We start from the raw sequence: 18,175 nt of genomic DNA, 5'->3' as shown, positions 1-18,175 counted from the left end.
TCTATCTAGTTACTTTAATGTAAAGTTTCATTCATCCCTCAACTATTCTAGATACCCTACTTAATGTATTCTTGGCCATCGCTGTGGACAACCTAGCGAATGCACAGGAACTGACAAAGGTAATAAAAATATTTTAGCATTAACAATTTACTGTATCTTAATAATATAAAAGTCAGTGTATTCTTAATCATGATTATATCATTTTGATAGGATATAATTTTAAACCTGATTTATCTGACTTAAATTTTAAGGAGACAAACTGTCATGAGCTTAACCTTGACAGGTATAGCATTAATATAAAATAAAGGATCTTTTTCAGCCAACACAAGGAACTTTTTAGATTTAGATTTAGATTTAGATTTTATTAGATTTATATACCACCCTTTCCCGAAGGACTCAGGGCGGTTTACAGGGCATTTTAAAATCACATCAATATAAAATACAAAGTTAAAAGAGAATTAAAAGATTAAATTATCCCTGAAAATAAAACCCCATTTAAAATTCTCAGCCTGGGTCAGAGAGCTCAAAGAGCCAAGTCTTCAGGTCCCGGCGGAATGAGCGTAGGTCAGTGGCAGTCCTGAGCTCCACGGGCAGCTGGTTCCAGAGGGCAGGCGCACCCACAGAAAAGACCCTCTCCCTGGGTGTTATCCACCAGCACTCTTTTACCGGTGGCACCCTGAGAAGACCCTCCCTCTGCGAGCGCACTGGACGAAGGGAACTTGATGCTGGCAGCAGGTGTTCCCTCAAATATCCCGGACCCAAGCCATTTAGGGCTTTATAGGTCATCACCAGCACTTTGAATCTCACCCGGAGAGCAACCGGAAGCCAATGCAGCTCACAGAGTAGAGGTGTAACATGGGAGTATCGGGACACCCCCATCACAACTCGCGCGGCCACATTCTGCACCAGTTGTAGTCTCCGAATGGTCCTCAAGGGCAGCCCCATGTAGAGAGCATTGCAATAGTCTAAACGGGAGGTCACGAGCGCATGAGTGACTGTGCGTAGGGCATCTCGGTCCAGGTAGGGCTGCAACTGGCGCACCAGGCGAACCTGGGCAAAAGCTCCCCTGGTCATGGTTCGTATATGATCTTCAAAATTGAGCCGTGAGTCCAGGACGACGCCTAAGTTGTGAGCCCTATCAACGGGGGGTAACACCTCACCCCCCCATCATTAAAGGTGGAATAGTTTGGTTAGCCCGAGATGCCGGTACGCAAAGCCACTCAGTCTTGGCAGGATTGAGACGAAGCCTGTTTCTTCCCATCCAGACCTGGACCGCCTCCAGGCAATGGGACATCACGGCGAGGGCTTATCAGTAATAAGGAGTCCTATTCTACTCAAGCATATTTGGAATTTAGGAACTGGAGTTTAGTAATAATAGCTTTAAGAATAACTGAATAACAGAGTTGGAAGGGACCTTGGAGGTCTTCTAGTTCTACCCCTGCTCAGACAGAACACCCTATACTATTTCAGACAAGTGATTGTCCAATATCTTCTTAAAACCTCTACTGTTGGAGCACCCACAACTTCTGGAGGCAAGTTGTTCTATTGATTAACTGTTCTAACTGTCAGGAAATTTCTCCTTCGTTCTAGGTTGGTTCTCTCCTTAATTAATTTTCATCCATTGCTTCTTGTCCTGTCTTCAGGTGCTTTGGAGAATATATTGACCCCTCTTCTACAATAGGGAGAAGACTTCACTTCTCCAGACTTTTCATCTTTCTATAGTAGTTATCACCTTAATAGTTTGCAAAACAATAAAAATAATCCAATTATCTAAATGAAGAGAATTGCACAATAAAGAGGCAAACAAAAAAAGTAAGCAATGCTAATTAAACTGGTAACTAAAATGTTTTAAACTTCTGAAGAACAGGTACCAATCATGTATGAGACATATCCTTAGAATCTGCCTTCTCCCATTACTTAATATTTTCCCCATTGATTTTATTTGAATAGCTTTTGTCAGTTTCTTCTACAAATAGGCATTTCATTTCAGCTAGGCCTACATCCTTCCTATTCAGATTACTTAGTTCATAGATATAATCATTCTTTCTCATTACAATCATCAGAGTTTATTATAGTTATCTCTTTAATAGCTCAGCATCACAAATCTCACTCATTTTTCTGCAGTTTGCCTGTTGATTTTGTGCAATTATTAAATTACAGTTATAAATTGGAATCATGCCTAGAAGAGTTTCACTAGAAATTGTGCACTTACTATCCATGTTATTAGAAAATATGCAGTGAGTCAAGTTAAAAAGCTGCAACCACTGCTGCTTTCATAATGATGTTTTGATAGAAATAGAAATATAACGCTAATTTCTGGTCCAGCTGCATTAATCATTTGTACCAGTGCTTTTTTTGTAAAAGAAAAAGGTGCCAGAACTCACACATGTCATACAACCCGCCTTGCCTACCCTACAAGGTTCTATCCAAAAAAGGTGCCGGAACTCCGTTCTGAGCGTTCTATGAGAAAAAAAGCCCTGATTTGTACTATAAGGATGTTAAGCAGACCCTCTATTAGAGACAAACCTCAGTCACAATCAGTGGGAATGAAACACAACAGAATCTATTTTTTCTGATTTGCCTCTAGGTCAGATAAATATGCATCTCAAAATGAAGATGAAATGAAATGAAAAAGACCTGTGATATTTTATATAAGTAATTCATTAAAGTATTACTTATCATTGTTATTTATTATTCAAATTTACATCTCACCAGACTGTTAAAAAAGAATCAGTGAATATTTACAAGGAATATTTACAATCTTCTCCATCTTCAGGAGAATATTGGAAAGCCATTTGTCTGGGATGCAATAAGGTCTCCTGCCTTGGGTGGGGGGGCAGGGGGGGGCGGGGAGGGTGGATTAGAAGACCTCCAAAGTCCCTTCCATTCCCATGATTTAAAGATTTAAACTGGTATGCATTGGAAATGAGCTGTAAATATACCATTTCTCATGGTATAATGTCACAGTCTTGGAAAAGCTCCTATATAAGACATCATTTGAAAATTACATGCAAAATACTATGAAGAGTTTAGAGGATGAGCAGACTATAATATTTAATACTACAAATAGTGTTGTTATTAAACATAGCAATTTTATAGATGAAATCCACATGCAAGGGCATCACTGGTTTATATTCAAGGACTACAGGATATTTTCCCACTTCTTGTAAAGTCTCACTGCATTTTACAGGGAAATCCACATTTCAACTGTTTTTGCTATTTTTGTTATTAAATTTATTTACCTCTCATCTTAACAGTTTGAGGCAGCTCTGAGTGACTATGATCCATTAAGCCAGGAGACAGACTGTAATTTTGAATCAATTGAATGGGGAAAGCATTATTTTATATGTACATTTAAATCAAATAAATCAAATATCTTTATTGCAGTCTTTGACCAGTCTTGATGATGCATATTTTGATTATTTCTTTTTTTAATTTTGGGTAGCAGTATTAAGATACTCTGCTTTGATTGCAGGAAAACTGGATATAAACGTAAAAATGAATAATAGCAGCGATGATAATTTTACAGATATATTGTCCAATTGGAAGCAGAACTGCCATTGCTAAGCAGTGCCTTCATTAAGTAAACCACCTTTAAGCAAGAACATCCCATAATTGTGTTTTGCAATGTCCTCCTGGCTTCCTCGTTGAATCTGCTTGATGGAAGCTGGCAAAGAAGATCACCAATGATGAAAACATTACCGTGGGTGCTGCAATGTCTTAATTGTGACCTGGATGCTAAGGGATCACATGACTGCAGGGGACATTGTGATGGCTGGAACTCCAAAGAGCAGTCATACGTTACCACTCATTCTGCACCAAACCAAGTTTGAAAAGTCACTGAAAGAGTGGTTATAAACTGAGGACTACATGTAGATTGGATATATGTTTTATAGATCTTTGAAGCATTGCAGTAGTCTGAATAAATGAGTTTTCCAATAGGGATGTTTATGCACTGTATAGTATAGGTATGTCCTACAGATGACCAAAGCCCATGTACCTTTCTTACCCATGATCTCAAGCATATTTAAAATGGTAATGCAAACCTCACTATTGCAACTTGAGATCATTCATTCATTCAAAGTACTACAACTTTTTCTCCTATTTAACCAGTGTCTTTGCCTTTTATTTAGGATGAGCAGGAGGAAGAAGAGGCTTTCAATCAAAAGCATGCTCTGCAGAAAGCCAAAGAAGTCAGTCCAATGTCTGCTCCCAACATGCCTGCTATAGAGTGAGTTGCCAGTCTCATTCATCATGGGCCACATTACCTTACATCCCCAAACTTGCTATAGAAAGAGTAGAACATAATCTATAAGATTGAGAAAATATGAAATAAGTTATAATGTTTGCTTGGCATATGGAAACTTCCAAGGACAATCTTTAGAAGTTTCTAGCAGAAAAACCATGTACCAGTAGAGTTATTGCGAAGCTAGGTGAATCAGTGGCTTGACTCTATATTAAATAGTTTCTTATTCATGAAGGCAAACAAACTTTACTTTTTAGAAGTCCAGACAAGGATGGAAAAAATATTTCCAGCTATTTGATATTGATGATTTTTTTCTTTTCAAGTAAGTTAAATCATTCAATCTTTTTCAGCCCCCTCAATCAAAACTGCTGGTGCTGTTTCCATTAATATTTTCAGCAGATTTTTTATAAATGCTTACACTAGTGAAGTCTGTACTCAAGTGGTAGAAAAATGAAGAACAAAAGAGAGAATACAGTTGCTTCCTATCAAGCAACTGTAACATCTACCAAATTTCTCATAATACTACTAGTAATTTGGAAAAATATTGCCAGACTCCCTCCTTCTTTTTTTCAGGGAAAGTTTTTGAGAAGGTAGATGGGCAGAGGGTTGCAGATGGATGGATTATCTGGATCCATTCCAGTGTGGATTCAATTGTCAGAAATGGATGGAAGCTATATTGGTCAGTCTTATGGATGACCTGTGGTAGGCTTAGATGGGGAGAATGTACCCCTCTTTGTACAATAGTAGAGTTTGAGATATTCAGCCATGAAGGTGTCTCTTTCGACCACCTGTAAGGATTGGCAGAGATATTATTTTATAGTGTTTCTCTTCCTCCCTTAATAGTGGACTCTAACTGAAAAGAGAAGAGGAAAGAGATGTCTGCACCATTGGAAATTTCTTGTGGGGTACACCAGGAATCTCCTCTCCCTCATGTTTTTTATATCTACCTAAAAATTTTGGGAGAGCTCATCTGCAAGTTAGGAGTGAAATCATTAATGACATACTCCAAACTGAGCAGTGGAAGTGGTGGAAAGTTGTCCCGATACCCAGAAATATGAGGGGCTGAGTAGGACAGAACAGGCTTCGGATGAACCCCAGAAGCCCTTGGGGTACAAGCTTCCTTCATCTTTACCTCCTGATGTGGGAGGGGCACTATAGCTAAGCAAGCAGAAATGTATTTCTGACTCCAGCTAGTACAATTGGTGGACTTCTTGTTCAGGAGAGTATTTTCCAGTTTTGGCTAACACACAATTACAGCCTTTCCCAAACCAGGAAACAGTGGCAATGGTAATATACGCCCTTTGTTACCTTACACTTAGCAGTTTGCTCCACATAAACCCACACTTTCAGATGCTTCAGTTGGTCCATAATCGATCTGCCTGCTTATTGACTGGTCAATATAACTTTACTGTTAAAGTATCACCAATTACGCAGGAGTTGCAGGTTCCTATAGCAAAGAATCTAGCTGATCTAACGTAAGCAAAAAAGGCAGGGTAAGGGTCAAGCTCGAGGGTAAAAAGAAAAAGATTTTCTCAATGATGCATGTACTCCTTGATTTGTGACTATTCGTTTTACAACCATTCAAAGTTAACAACACTGAAAAAAGTGACTTATGACCATTCCTTGCACTTACGACCATTGCAACATCCCTATGACCCCCATACTCAGAATTTGGGCACTTGGTAATCAGCATATATTTACAATGGTTACAGTACCTCAAGATCACATGCTCACCAATTGCAACTTTCCAGCTGGTTTCTGACAAGTGAAGTCAATGGAGGAAGCTAGATTTATTTAACAGCAGCATGATTTATTTAACAGCTGTGGTGATTTGTTTAATGGCTGCAGCAAAAAAGATTAAAATCAGACATGACTCATTTAACAACCACCTCACTTAATGACAGAAGTTCCAGTAGTATTTGTGACAGTAAGTTGAGGACTACCTGAGTTCATTTACTGAGAAATGGCTGTACCCCCATCCACAGATGAACGTGGCTCCCTCTTTTCCTCACTTAATTCTGTTGTTTTTTGGGGGCACAGGATGCAATTTAGGGAAAGCAGTCAAATTATGGATGGAGCACTCAAAGATAGAGGCTACATATTTTTTAATATTTAATTTATTGTAATATATTAGTGCATTATATTAAAACACAATGACAGCTGTCATAGGCCGCTTTCACGCGGCCGCACTGACAGCTGTCAAAAGTCTACACGTGCGCAGCCGGCCACGCGGCCTACAAGCACACGCGGCCGTTTGACAGCTGTCAAACGGCGCGCATGCGCATTCCCGACAGAACTGTCAAAACCGCGGCAGGCCCCCGGCGGCCGCCGCAAGCTGTCAAAGTTAGCGCATGCGCAGTAGCGGCGGCGAGCTGTCAAAACGCCGACCGCGCGCCAAAACCAGCTGAGGGGATTCCTCTGCCTAACTAACGCGCTGGCACTGTCTCTAGGGAGATTCTGCCCTAACAGCTGACCGATTGGCCCCCTGTTTCTTGGCGGGAATATGCCCCCCGCTGATTTGCTGTCCCGTTTGACAGCTGCCTATATAAGGCATGTTTGTTCCCTGTTCTGTGTCCGGGCTAACTAATAAACAACCTGTTAATGAAGACGCGTCTCCCTTGTCCTTCCTGCCGATAATCTACCTGGCGACGAAGGTGGGATCCCGGTACTAGCTGAAGCCACGGGCCAGGAGTGTCGCTGTCCGGTCAACCGCTGAAGTCACTAGCTAAGTCACCGACCGGACAAGCCAACCTTCCGGTGCCCGAAGTACCGCGGACCCGGAATGGCAGCCCTAGGACACATAAGGGAGTTCGACGTCCGGCACCCCGAAGGATGGGAGTTGCATTTGGGCCAGGTCGAGGGGTACCTCCTTGTGAATAAGATCACGGAGGACCGCCACAAGGCCGCCGCGCTCCTATGCCTGAGCGGGCCAGCGGTGTACGATATCGCCGTTGGCCTCTGCAGCCCGGACCCGGTCACTACCATCCCGTATGCCGAGCTCACGGACCGCCTCAGCAAACACTTCGTGCCAAGGCGGTCCGAACTGTATTGGCGGCTCTCGTTCGCCCGACGGAAGCAGCAGCCGGGTGAAACCTCCACCGCTTTCATCGCGACCGTCAGGCACGCCGCCCGCAAATGCCATTTCCCCGACCTGGAGGACCGGATCCACGATCAAGTTATCGCCGGTCTCCAGAACCCGCGCCTGCAGAGGAAACTTGTGGCAAAGCCCACAATGGACCTCGCAGAGCTCACGCTGGAGATAATGGCGTACGAAGACAGCCATCGCGACGAAATCGAGTCGTTTGGCGAAAACTCGGGCAACTCTGTCCATCAGGCCAGGGAGCTCGACCAGGGGCCGCCGGAGCCCGAATCCGGGGTCGATGCGATCCTCTCCCGCTTCAACCGGATGACCGCCGGCCGGGAAAGGAGCCGCAACCAAGACCGACAATCGGGCCCCAACACGAAGAAGCCGCAGACCAACGCCAGAGCAAAGTGTGCCAGTTGCGGCGGAAGCCATGCCCGAGCCACCTGCAGGTTTAGGAACGCGAAGTGCCACGGCTGTGGCAAGACCGGCCACATCCGATCAGCATGTCGCAGCCTAAACCGGGAGACCCTCCACGACCTTGACGAGATCCCCGCAGGTAGGACAGTCCCTCCCCGCCCTCAACCAAGGTTTATAGGGTCCATATGCTCCTTAACAAAACCCCCCGCTAACAACATCCCCAGAGCCAAAGTTAGGACGTGGATCAAAATACAGGGAATCCCCTGTGAAATGGAGGTCGACTCAGGATCCTCCGTTTCAATCCTGTCAGGAGACACCCTCCAAAAGATAGCCAACAAAACAAATCACCGCATTCCTATCCAACCCTCCAGGGTCTTGCTGGCAGATTTTCAAGGTGCGCAAATAGATTTAAAGGGACAAGCCGTCCTGAAAGTCGATTTTAAAAAATTCTCAGGCCACTTAACAGCCCAAATAACCAAGCAACCAAGAACTAGTTTAATAGGACTAGATTGGTTTGAGGCATTAGGCATTCGCCTCGAAGGAACAAACCGCATCCAAACCGATTCCTTAGAAAATATCTGCAAAAAATTTGCGGATGTGTTTGACGGCTCACTGGGCAAATACAATGGCCCCCCCATCGACCTCAAGTTCAAACCAGAGGTCGGACCAATTAGAATAAAAGCCAGGAAAGTTCCCTTCGCCCTAAAACCAAAAATAGACAGAGAACTAGACCGCTTGCTCAAACTAGGAGTCCTAGAACCCACTGACAGCGGAACTTGGGAAACCCCCATAGTGACACCTGTCAAACCCAATGGTGACGTCAGAATCTGCGCAGACTATAAAGCGACCCTCAACCGCGCACTCAACCCGCATGCGTACCCAGTCCCGTCAGTAAGAGATGTTCTATCAGAAATAGGGTCCGGCTCCATTTTCGCCAAACTAGACTTGGCACATGCCTTCCTGCAACTCCCTGTAACCAGGGAAACCGCAGAAGCCCAAACCATAGTGACGCACAGAGGGGCGTTCAAAGTGAACCGCCTCCAATTTGGCATCTCCGTGGCACCTGGAATATTCCAGGAAGTCATGGAGCGCACCCTCAAAGGCATCCCCGGAGTCTGCCCGTATTTTGATGACGTCCTCATCGCGGGCGACTCCTCCCACTCCCTAGCAACCAGGCTGCACGAAGTCCTCTCGAGATTCCGCGCAGCTGGCTTAAAATTAAAACGTGAGAAGTGCTCAATCGGAGTACCCTCCGCAGAATTCCTGGGGTACAAAATAGACGGCAAAGGCATTCACCCCACCAACGCAAAAATACAGGCAATACAAGCCGCACCCCCCCCCAAAAAATAAAACGGAGCTCCAGGCATTCCTAGGGCTCCTAAATTTTTACCATTCATTTCTACCCGCAAAAGCCACAATAGCAGAACCCCTTCATAGACTCCTGGACAAAGGGGCCCCCTGGAAGTGGACTCCACTTCACAATGACAGCTTTAAACAGCTAAAACAATTACTTTCCAGCGATACAACCATATCGCACTACAACGAAACCAAACCTCTATGCATCGCCTGCGATGCTTCACCTTATGGCATCGGGGCAGTCCTCAGCCACTCCCTTAACGATGGCACGCAAGCCCCAATCGCATACTACTCGAGGACACTTTCAAAAACCGAGCGCAATTACGCACAAATAGATAAGGAAGCCCTGGCTATTGTAGCTGGAATTAAAAAATTCCACGATTACCTCTATGGCAGACCTTTTACAATCTATACAGATCACAAACCGCTCCTGGGCATATTCACATGGGACCGCCAGACTCCGCAAATTTTATCCCCACGAATGCTTCGCTGGACGACATTCCTCTCTGCCTATTCCTATCAGTTAATCTACAAGCCTGGGAAGGAAATGTCCCACGCAGACGGCCTTAGCAGGCTCCCACTGCCCCAAATAGACCCTGATCCAGCTCCAGCCGGCCAAGTCCTGGCCATACAAGAACTCACAGAATGCCCAGTGACAGCTAAAGACATCGCACTCGCCACATCCAGGGACCCCACCCTCAGCAGGGTACTCTCATGGGTCACATCAGGTTGGCAATCAACCTGCCCTTCACCCCCCATCCAACCTTATTTTGCAAAAAGACAAGAGCTTTCAACACACTTAGGCTGCATCCTTTGGGGCTGCAGGGTGATAATACCCTCATGCCACAGAGCAAGAGTTCTCCAAACACTACATGAGGGCCACCCTGGCATTTCAAAAATGAAGGCCCTGGCACGCAGCTATATCTGGTGGCCATCCTTAGACAGGGACATTGAGCAGCATGTAGCCGGCTGCTATCTCTGCCAGCAAACCAGACCCTCCCCTCCACACGCCCCAGTTCACAAATGGGAAACCACTTCCAACCCTTGGTCCCGCATCCACCTCGATTACGCAGGACCATTCCAGGGACAAACCTTTTTAATCATTGTAGATAGTTACTCTAAATGGCTGGAGGTTCTCCCGGTTTCAAGCACCACATCAGAGGCCACCATTCAAGCGTTAAGGGGAGTTTTTGCCACCCACGGTCTACCAGATGTCATAATCACTGACAACGGACCTCAATTTACCTCCCGTGATTTCCAGATCTTCACGAGGAGGAACTGTATTAGACACGCAACATCGGCTCCATTCCACCCGTCCAGTAATGGCCTCGCAGAGGTCATGGTGAAGACCACCAAAGACTCTCTGCGCAGAATGATCGTCGGAAACTGGCACCGTCGACTCGCCCGCTTCCTCCTCGCTCACCACACCACTCCCGTGTCCACCACCGGCAAATCTCCAGCAGAACTAAGATGGGGTCGCCGACTAGTCACTCGACTAGATAGACTACACCCAGACAGGCCAGCGGCCGAAAAAACCAACAACTTGCCACACAAGACATTTTCTAAGGGACAAAATGTCTGGGCCCGAAATTATGGGGGAAGGGATAAATGGACCCAGGGGGTGGTTCTCGATCAAACCGGCCCCCTGTCTTACACCATTAACGCAGGCAGGGGACTCACACTTAGGAGGCACGCAGACCAGCTTCGCCCCCGGTCACCCCCCAACTCCTCCACGCCAGAAATGGCGGACGGAAATTGGGAACCCCCCAGCACCGACTCCCCGGAAGAACTCCCGAGCCACCCAGGCCCTCAGCCCATTCCCCCCGTAGAAGCCCCCGAAACCACTGAAGCACCTGCACCCCGCAGATCCACCCGTTAGAAGAGGCCGCCGGCATACTTAGCGGATTTCGAATGGGCCGGAAGTTCGCCGAACAGTTCCAACACCAGTTGAAAGTTATTCCAAGTTGTGTGTTCAGTTCAAGGGGGGGGGAAAGGGGTGCATTATATTAAAACACAATGACAGCTGTCATAGGCCGCTTTCACGCGGCCGCACTGACAGCTGTCAAAAGTCTACACGTGCGCAGCCGGCCACGCGGCCTACAAGCACACGCGGCCGTTTGACAGCTGTCAAACGGCGCGCATGCGCATTCCCGACAGAACTGTCAAAACCGCGGCAGGCCCCCGGCGGCCGCCGCAAGCTGTCAAAGTTAGCGCATGCGCAGTAGCGGCGGTGAGCTGTCAAAACGCCGACCGCGCGCCAAAACCAGCTGAGGGGATTCCTCTGCCTAACTAACGCGCTGGCACTGTCTCTAGGGAGATTCTGCCCTAACAGCTGACCGATTGGCCCCCTGTTTCTTGGCGGGAATATGCCCCCCGCTGATTTGCTGTCCCGTTTGACAGCTGCCTATATAAGGCATGTTTGTTCCCTGTTCTGTGTCCGGGCTAACTAATAAACAACCTGTTAATGAAGACGCGTCTCCCTTGTCCTTCCTGCCGATAATCTAATTAGTAATTATTAGAAATTGTAGAGAATATTCATAGCTCGGGTTGTAGATTTAGACAGAGGCTTGTCCTCCGAGTTTGCTGCTTGGCTCCTGCTGCTTGATAATTACATTATTTTAAAACATGTTGCAATGTTTTTCTGTGAATTTTAATACAAGTAGTCCTTGAATTATGACAACAATTGAGTCCAAATTTCTGTTATAAAGTGAGACATTTGTTAAGTGAATTTTGCACCATTTTACAACCTTTCTTGCCTCAGTTGTTAAGTTAATCACTGCAGTTGATAAGTTAACAACCTGCATGTTAAGTGAATCTGGCTTCCCCATTAACTTTGCTTGTCAGAAGGTCGCAAACAGTGATCACATGATCTTGGGACACAACAACAGTTATAAATATGAACCAGTTGTCAAGCATTTCAATTTTGATCATGGGGATGCTAGAAAGATTGTAACTGTGAAAAACAGTCATAAATTACTTTTTTCAGTGTCATTGTAACTTTGAATGGCCACTAAACGAACTGTTGTAAGTAGAGGATTACCTGTATAAACTACCTAGAGTCCTAGGAGAAAGAAACGTAAAACGTATAAATGTATAAAATTGAGAACCGTTTATCATTCAGTGAACTTAAACAGTAGAAAATTCAAGATAGGGAAAAGGAAGAAACATCTACACAGTGTTTTCTTTAAAAAGTTATTAATTTGCTAACATGAGAAGCAGTGATCCTTAACTTAGACACGTTGGGTGGCTTTAAGAGGAGAGTAAGATAAGATGAGATGAGAAGAGAAGAGAAGAGAAGAGAAGAGAAGAGAAGAGAAGAGAAGAGAAGAGAAGAGAAGAGAAGAGAAGAGAAGATGATAAGATAAGATAAGATAAGATAAGATAAGATAAGATAAGATAAGATAAGATAAGATAAGATAAGATAAGATAAGATAAGATAAGATAAGATGATAAGATAAGATAAGATAAGATAAGATAAGATAAGATAAGATAAGATAAGATAAGATAAGATAAGATAAGATAAGATAAGATAATCTTTACTGTCATTTTTTACTGTGGGCACAACGGCACACATCAAAAATGAAATATAGTTGCCCACTCTCAAAGTGAAACACATACATGACACACACCTAAAACATACTATATACAACGTATGTATAGACCTACACCCCTACATATACATAACAATAAAATATTAAATACTGTCCATCTTGAATATATAACGGAAGGAGGAAGCCTGAGAGTTCACAAGGTTAATGCTGTATGGAATGAAACTATGGTTGAATCTGGATGTTCTGCTATGGATACCATGAAGCCTCCTACCAGAAGGTAACAAGGAAAACAGGTTGTGAAGAGGATGAGTAGTGTCCCAGATAATCTTATGGACCCTGTTCAAACAACGCTTCTGTGCTATGTCCTGGATGGGAGGGAGGGAACTGCCAATGATCTTTTCAGCCATCCTCACTGCACTCTGCCCCACCTTCCTGTCTGAAGCAGTGATGTTTCCAAACCACACAGTGATGCTGTATGACAGGATGCTCTCAATTGTCCCCCTGTAGAAAGTGGTCAGGACAGGGGAAGGAAGATGTGCTTTTCTCATGCAACGCAGAAAGTGCAGGCGCTGCTGTGCCCACTTCACCGTTTCTCACTGTTGAGCAACCAAGCCAGCCTACTCGTTAGCTGCAAACCGAGGAATAAGAAACAATACAAGTAATCCTTGACTTACAATCCCAGTTGGGACCAGACCTTCTGTTGATTGAGTGACTTGCACCTGATTTTGTAACCTGTTTTGCTGCAGTCGATACACAAATCTGGCTTACCCATTGACTTTGCCTGTCAGAAGCCACCTGGGAAGGCCACAAAGGGTGGCCATGTGACCTCAGGATGCTGCAAATGTCAAAAACGCATGTTAGGTTGCCAAGCATCCGAATTGTAGTCATGTAATGATAGGATGCTATAATGGCCATAAGTGCAAGGACCACTCATGTGTCACTTTTTTCAGTATCATATTATGTCCAGTATTTGATGTAGTGGTTAAGGCATCAGAATGGAAACCGGGAGAGCCTGAGTTATAATCCTGACTTAAGCATAAAACAAGCTGGGTGAAGTTACTCTCTCTCAGCCCTAGGAAGCAGGCAATGCAAAGTACTTCTGAGAATGCTGCCATGAAAATTGCAGAGCCTAGTCCAGGCAGTCACCAGGAGCAAAGACAGTCTTGAAGGAACAGCAACAATAAAAAAGCTACTGAGGAACATGAGGGAGATGCTAGTACACTAATAGGATAGGTTACTATCAAATGTTTTTAAAACAATTGAGTAAATATTAAAAGCTCAAACTGAACCATAAAGTAAAAGTCAGTAATTTGATCCATAAAAATGTAGAATTAAAAAAACCTTTAAATAAATTAAATCTGAGTAGCCACAAAAGTTCTCAGAGAGAGATTTCATATGGCATGAGGTCACAAGTGAAAAAGGTTTACCCTTGCTACCCATCAATCAGACCAACCTTAATTTTGGGCAGAAAACAGAATCTCTGGGGATGATCTTACATCCTGATTATACATAGATGGGGGCATGTTGTCCTTCAAATACCGTAATTTAGTCATATGTTGTAGAGGACACCCATGTTTCAGAACTTTAAAAGTAAATATCTAATTTCTCCAAGAGGAAGTTATTTTCCCCCAGATAATTTTCTATGAATCAGAGTGGTGTTTGTTGGGGTTCTGTTACATTTACTGAAAAGAACAGACGGTCTATGAAAAGAAATGAATGAGGTGGAAATTGCTTGTTTTATGAAGTCCATTCTATCATAATGCACCAAACTTTTCCTTCTTTACTTTCCTCTCTACCCAGTACTTCTCCTTCCTTCCTTCCTTCCTTCCTTCCTTCCTTCCTTCCTTCCTTCCTTCCTTCCTTCCTCCCTCCCTCCCTCCCTCCATCCCTCCCTCCCTTCCTTCTGTTTCTGCTGAAAAAAAGTGGGGAAAATATGTACTGTGTGCGTACAGTGGTTCTGTGTGTGAGAGTGGTTTGTATATGACACAAATAGAACTATTGGTATATGCTAATGAGGGTTTAGTTAATGTTATAAATTTTATAGCTTATGTTGCAGACAATTAATAGTTATTGAGATAATTAAGATTTGTATGTTTCTCATATCCTTCAAATATGTGGTCTATAAGTAGGTATAAATGCATCATGCATATGCACATATTTATACATATATCTTAAGCTATATATATTGACTATCCAGAATTTGTTTGTTTGTTTGTTTGTTTAGTAAATTTATATAGCCATCCATCTCATGTATGTGACTCTCAGCAGCATACAACGTTAAATAATTGATTTCAGCTGAGAGATTTATCCTGAGGACATCCAAAGAGATCTGTATAATTGCCCCATTAAGCTACAATTCCTGTATATTTTTATATTTTCCAACAAGATTTAACTAGTCCATTAGCGTTTGACTTTCCTACCTTGACCTTTTTCTCATTACTCCTGGTCCTTTTCCACCACAGTCTCATTCCATTCCCATGAGAACTTTTTTCTTGTGGAGCAATTTTTTGTGAAATATCTGGGAGGGCCTCATTTGAACCAATTCTTATTTTCTACGTACTATGTCAATGGAGACTACCTTGAACAAGCCTTTCTGACCTTGTCACCTGCTTTGAGTGGGTTTTACACATTCCATTTTCCATGCACAGAAAGACATGGCATAAAACTACAAGTTACCTTTATGCCTTTAGAAGAAGGAATGACAGAACCTAGGAGTGGAGTGAAAAACCTAGAATTCATAAGTAGCCGCAAAAGAACAAAATCCAACCATTGACCCTTATCTAATTCTAAGCAGGTGCTAACTATTAGTCAAGAAGATTCCCATGCATAGGTTTTTAGCAATAAATCAATTTAATTGAACCTTAACCTGTAGATCTGGTCTTTCCTACCAGACAATGCCATAGTATTATATAATTACTGATAGTACATGCTAGTGATAGAGCACTGGCATTATTTATTTTATTTTTATTTATTTTAATTCCATTTATATCCCGCCCTTCTCCGAAGACTCAGGGCGGCTTACAAGCTTAGCAGTAGCCTTCATTCTATGTATATGCCTGCTTATTAGGGCTTTCACACACCCCCCAAGCGGCATTATTACAAAGTCAGCTTAATTGCCCCCAACAATCTGGGTCCTCATTTTACCTACCTCGGAAGGATGGAAGGCTGAGTCAACCTTGAGCCTGGTGGGATGCGAACCTGCACTAATTGCAGGCAGCTGGTGTTACTTAAGGAGGCATTAATTTATCAATACATTATTCATTGATTAATACCTGATTGACATTCTTTTTGTTGCTTTAATTATTTATATTATTTTAAATCAATTACTAATAATTTTATAGATAGTACAAATACAGAGAATTGTATACAAAATTATGTTCTACTTTATTTAAAGTCTTATCTCAAAACAGACACAAACACAGTATATCTACAGTTCATTAATAAGCAGATGAATCTCCCGGGATTTTTATTTGCATGTTTAAGAGTTATTTTTAATTCATAAAATTATTATGATTTCTGGCCCTGCCTTCCATTTTTCATGCTTCTGCAATATTTTAAGAATATAAAAGACCTGGGGGAGGCATAACATAGACTAGAAAAAAGTATGTTGCTTCAGAGGTTGTACTGAATTTTTTTTCCATTTATGTTGTACTGCTCTTGTAACTTTCATGATGTAGAAAATGAGCCTAAATATATTTTTATTTAATTTTTTTTATTTCAGCTTTTCTGTTAGGCAACTCCTACATTTGATTGTGCACACAGTTGAAAATTCTGCTGAAGATTCAATATTCACAATGTCTCCTAATACTCCTCTGTAACTACATTTCAGAGGAAGCTCAAAAATAGTGCAATCTATCTTTTTTTTACTACTATATTTAAAAATAAATTGAAGAAAAAGCTCCTAGTTAGTTGTTGGCTATAATGGAGGTTGATCAAACAACCCAGAAAAAACAATGACATCATTTTTATTTTATTGCCAAGAAAACTCCCCAGGAGGTAAACTTGACTTAAGGGCATCATTACTTTCATTATGTATCTCTGCCTAATATAGTAGTGATAGTCCTAAAAGCAATGCCAGAAACTGACCTCAGATCTCTGCAGTTTGAGGCAAAAAACTTTGTACTATTATTATCTCAGCACCAAATGTTGGCATTTTGTTATTATTATTTATTAGATTTAATATAGTCATCCACTCAAATGGACTCTGGGTGGCTTACAAAATATAATTAAGAATTAAAAGAATTAAAAACATAAAATAAAACAAGACACAACAAACTAAAAACAACACAACCTACTTCAGGAGGGGAAAAACCACAAAGTCTAGCTTCCCATAAAGTTTTGACCTTTTGCTGCATATTCAATACTCAGTTTAGTTCTTTGATCTATCTGGCCTGGACTGAGGGGTTTTAAGTTTTTAAACTTTGTTTTAATTTGTTGGGCTATTAATTAATTTAATTCATTTTAATTCTATTTCTATTTCAACTTTTATATTGTCTTTTAAATTTTGCCCTGTAAACCGCCCTGAGTCCTTCGGGAATAGGGCGGTATATAAAACTAATTAAATAAATAAATAAATAAATAAAATAATTATCTATGTATTTCATCTTTTGTATATAAGTATCATTCTTAGCTGTGAAAAATACATATTCCAAACTCATAGACATTGGCTTCTATTTAATGTTCACTATGAAAGTAATGGATTAGGACTGATCAGTGTTTATTTGCTTAACAAATTTATATAGCCACCCATTTCACCAGAAGTGACTTTATGCACAAGTGTTAAGATTTCTTTGCTTTTCTGCTTGTGCATTATGTGGGATTCTGAGTGCTGGGACCATTAGTGACATTGCAGTGGACTGAATGCATTCATTTTCCTTCCCCAGAAGAGACAGAAGGAGGAGACACCACATGTCGATGTGGGAACCACGTACCAGTAATCTGTATGTGTGCATGTGATTGCTTGTTGTGAGAGGTTATATGTGTGTATGTGATAGACTCCTGCTACTGAGTTCAAGTATGTGTTCTTTCATGTTTATGTTGTAAGTATGGATGGATGTTTCAATCTAGTAGTGTTTATGTGTGTATAATCTGAATAGCTATAAATTCAGCGTGGGTCTACAATCTGTATGTATTGTACAAGTATGAGAATATGTTTTATGTATGTTTGCAGAGTATGCTTCTGTGTATGAAAGAGGTCTGTGAACCAACTTAAGCTGTATTGTAGCAACTACACTGTTGTGTGTGTGTAAACAGTCCAGTAAATTGAGTGTGTATTCAAATTGTTCATGTGAGACTGTATGTATGTTGGTGTATTGTGTGTTTGCTTACCAATATGTTAGACGTGTGTCTTTTTATTCCTGTATCCATATGTCTGTTCATAAAGTTATGGTATACAATTTTATAAGATCACCAAAAACCCTTTGGAACATTCAATGCCACAGCCAAACACTTCCACAGCAGCATCTACAACTTGCAGTTCCTTCTTAAAGCTGTTAGATTAAATGAGATACAAAAGTAGAG

At 42.3% G+C, this 18,175-nt stretch overlaps 1 protein-coding gene across 1 annotated transcript in view; it reads left to right on the top strand.

Moving 5' to 3' along the window:
• CACNA1E (calcium voltage-gated channel subunit alpha1 E) overlaps positions 1 to 18,175 on the top strand; it is a gene marked incomplete at its 3' end in the record, with an annotated part of 392,449 nt that overhangs the window by 281,928 nt on the left and 92,346 nt on the right. Inside the window, exons 18-20 of the mRNA XM_083358506.1 lie at positions 52 to 119; positions 4,134 to 4,231; positions 17,539 to 17,595. Of these exons, the coding sequence (XP_083214632.1) occupies positions 52 to 119; positions 4,134 to 4,231; positions 17,539 to 17,595 (223 nt within the window). The remainder of the gene's footprint in view (positions 1 to 51; positions 120 to 4,133; positions 4,232 to 17,538; positions 17,596 to 18,175) is intronic.

This window comes from Vipera ursinii (assembly GCF_947247035.1).
Source record: "Vipera ursinii genome assembly, chromosome: 3".
In the NCBI taxonomy this organism is placed as follows: Eukaryota; Metazoa; Chordata; class Lepidosauria; order Squamata; family Viperidae; genus Vipera; species Vipera ursinii.
The sequence above is the reverse complement of the archived record's forward strand: the minus strand, read 5'-3'. Positions and strand labels throughout refer to the sequence as shown.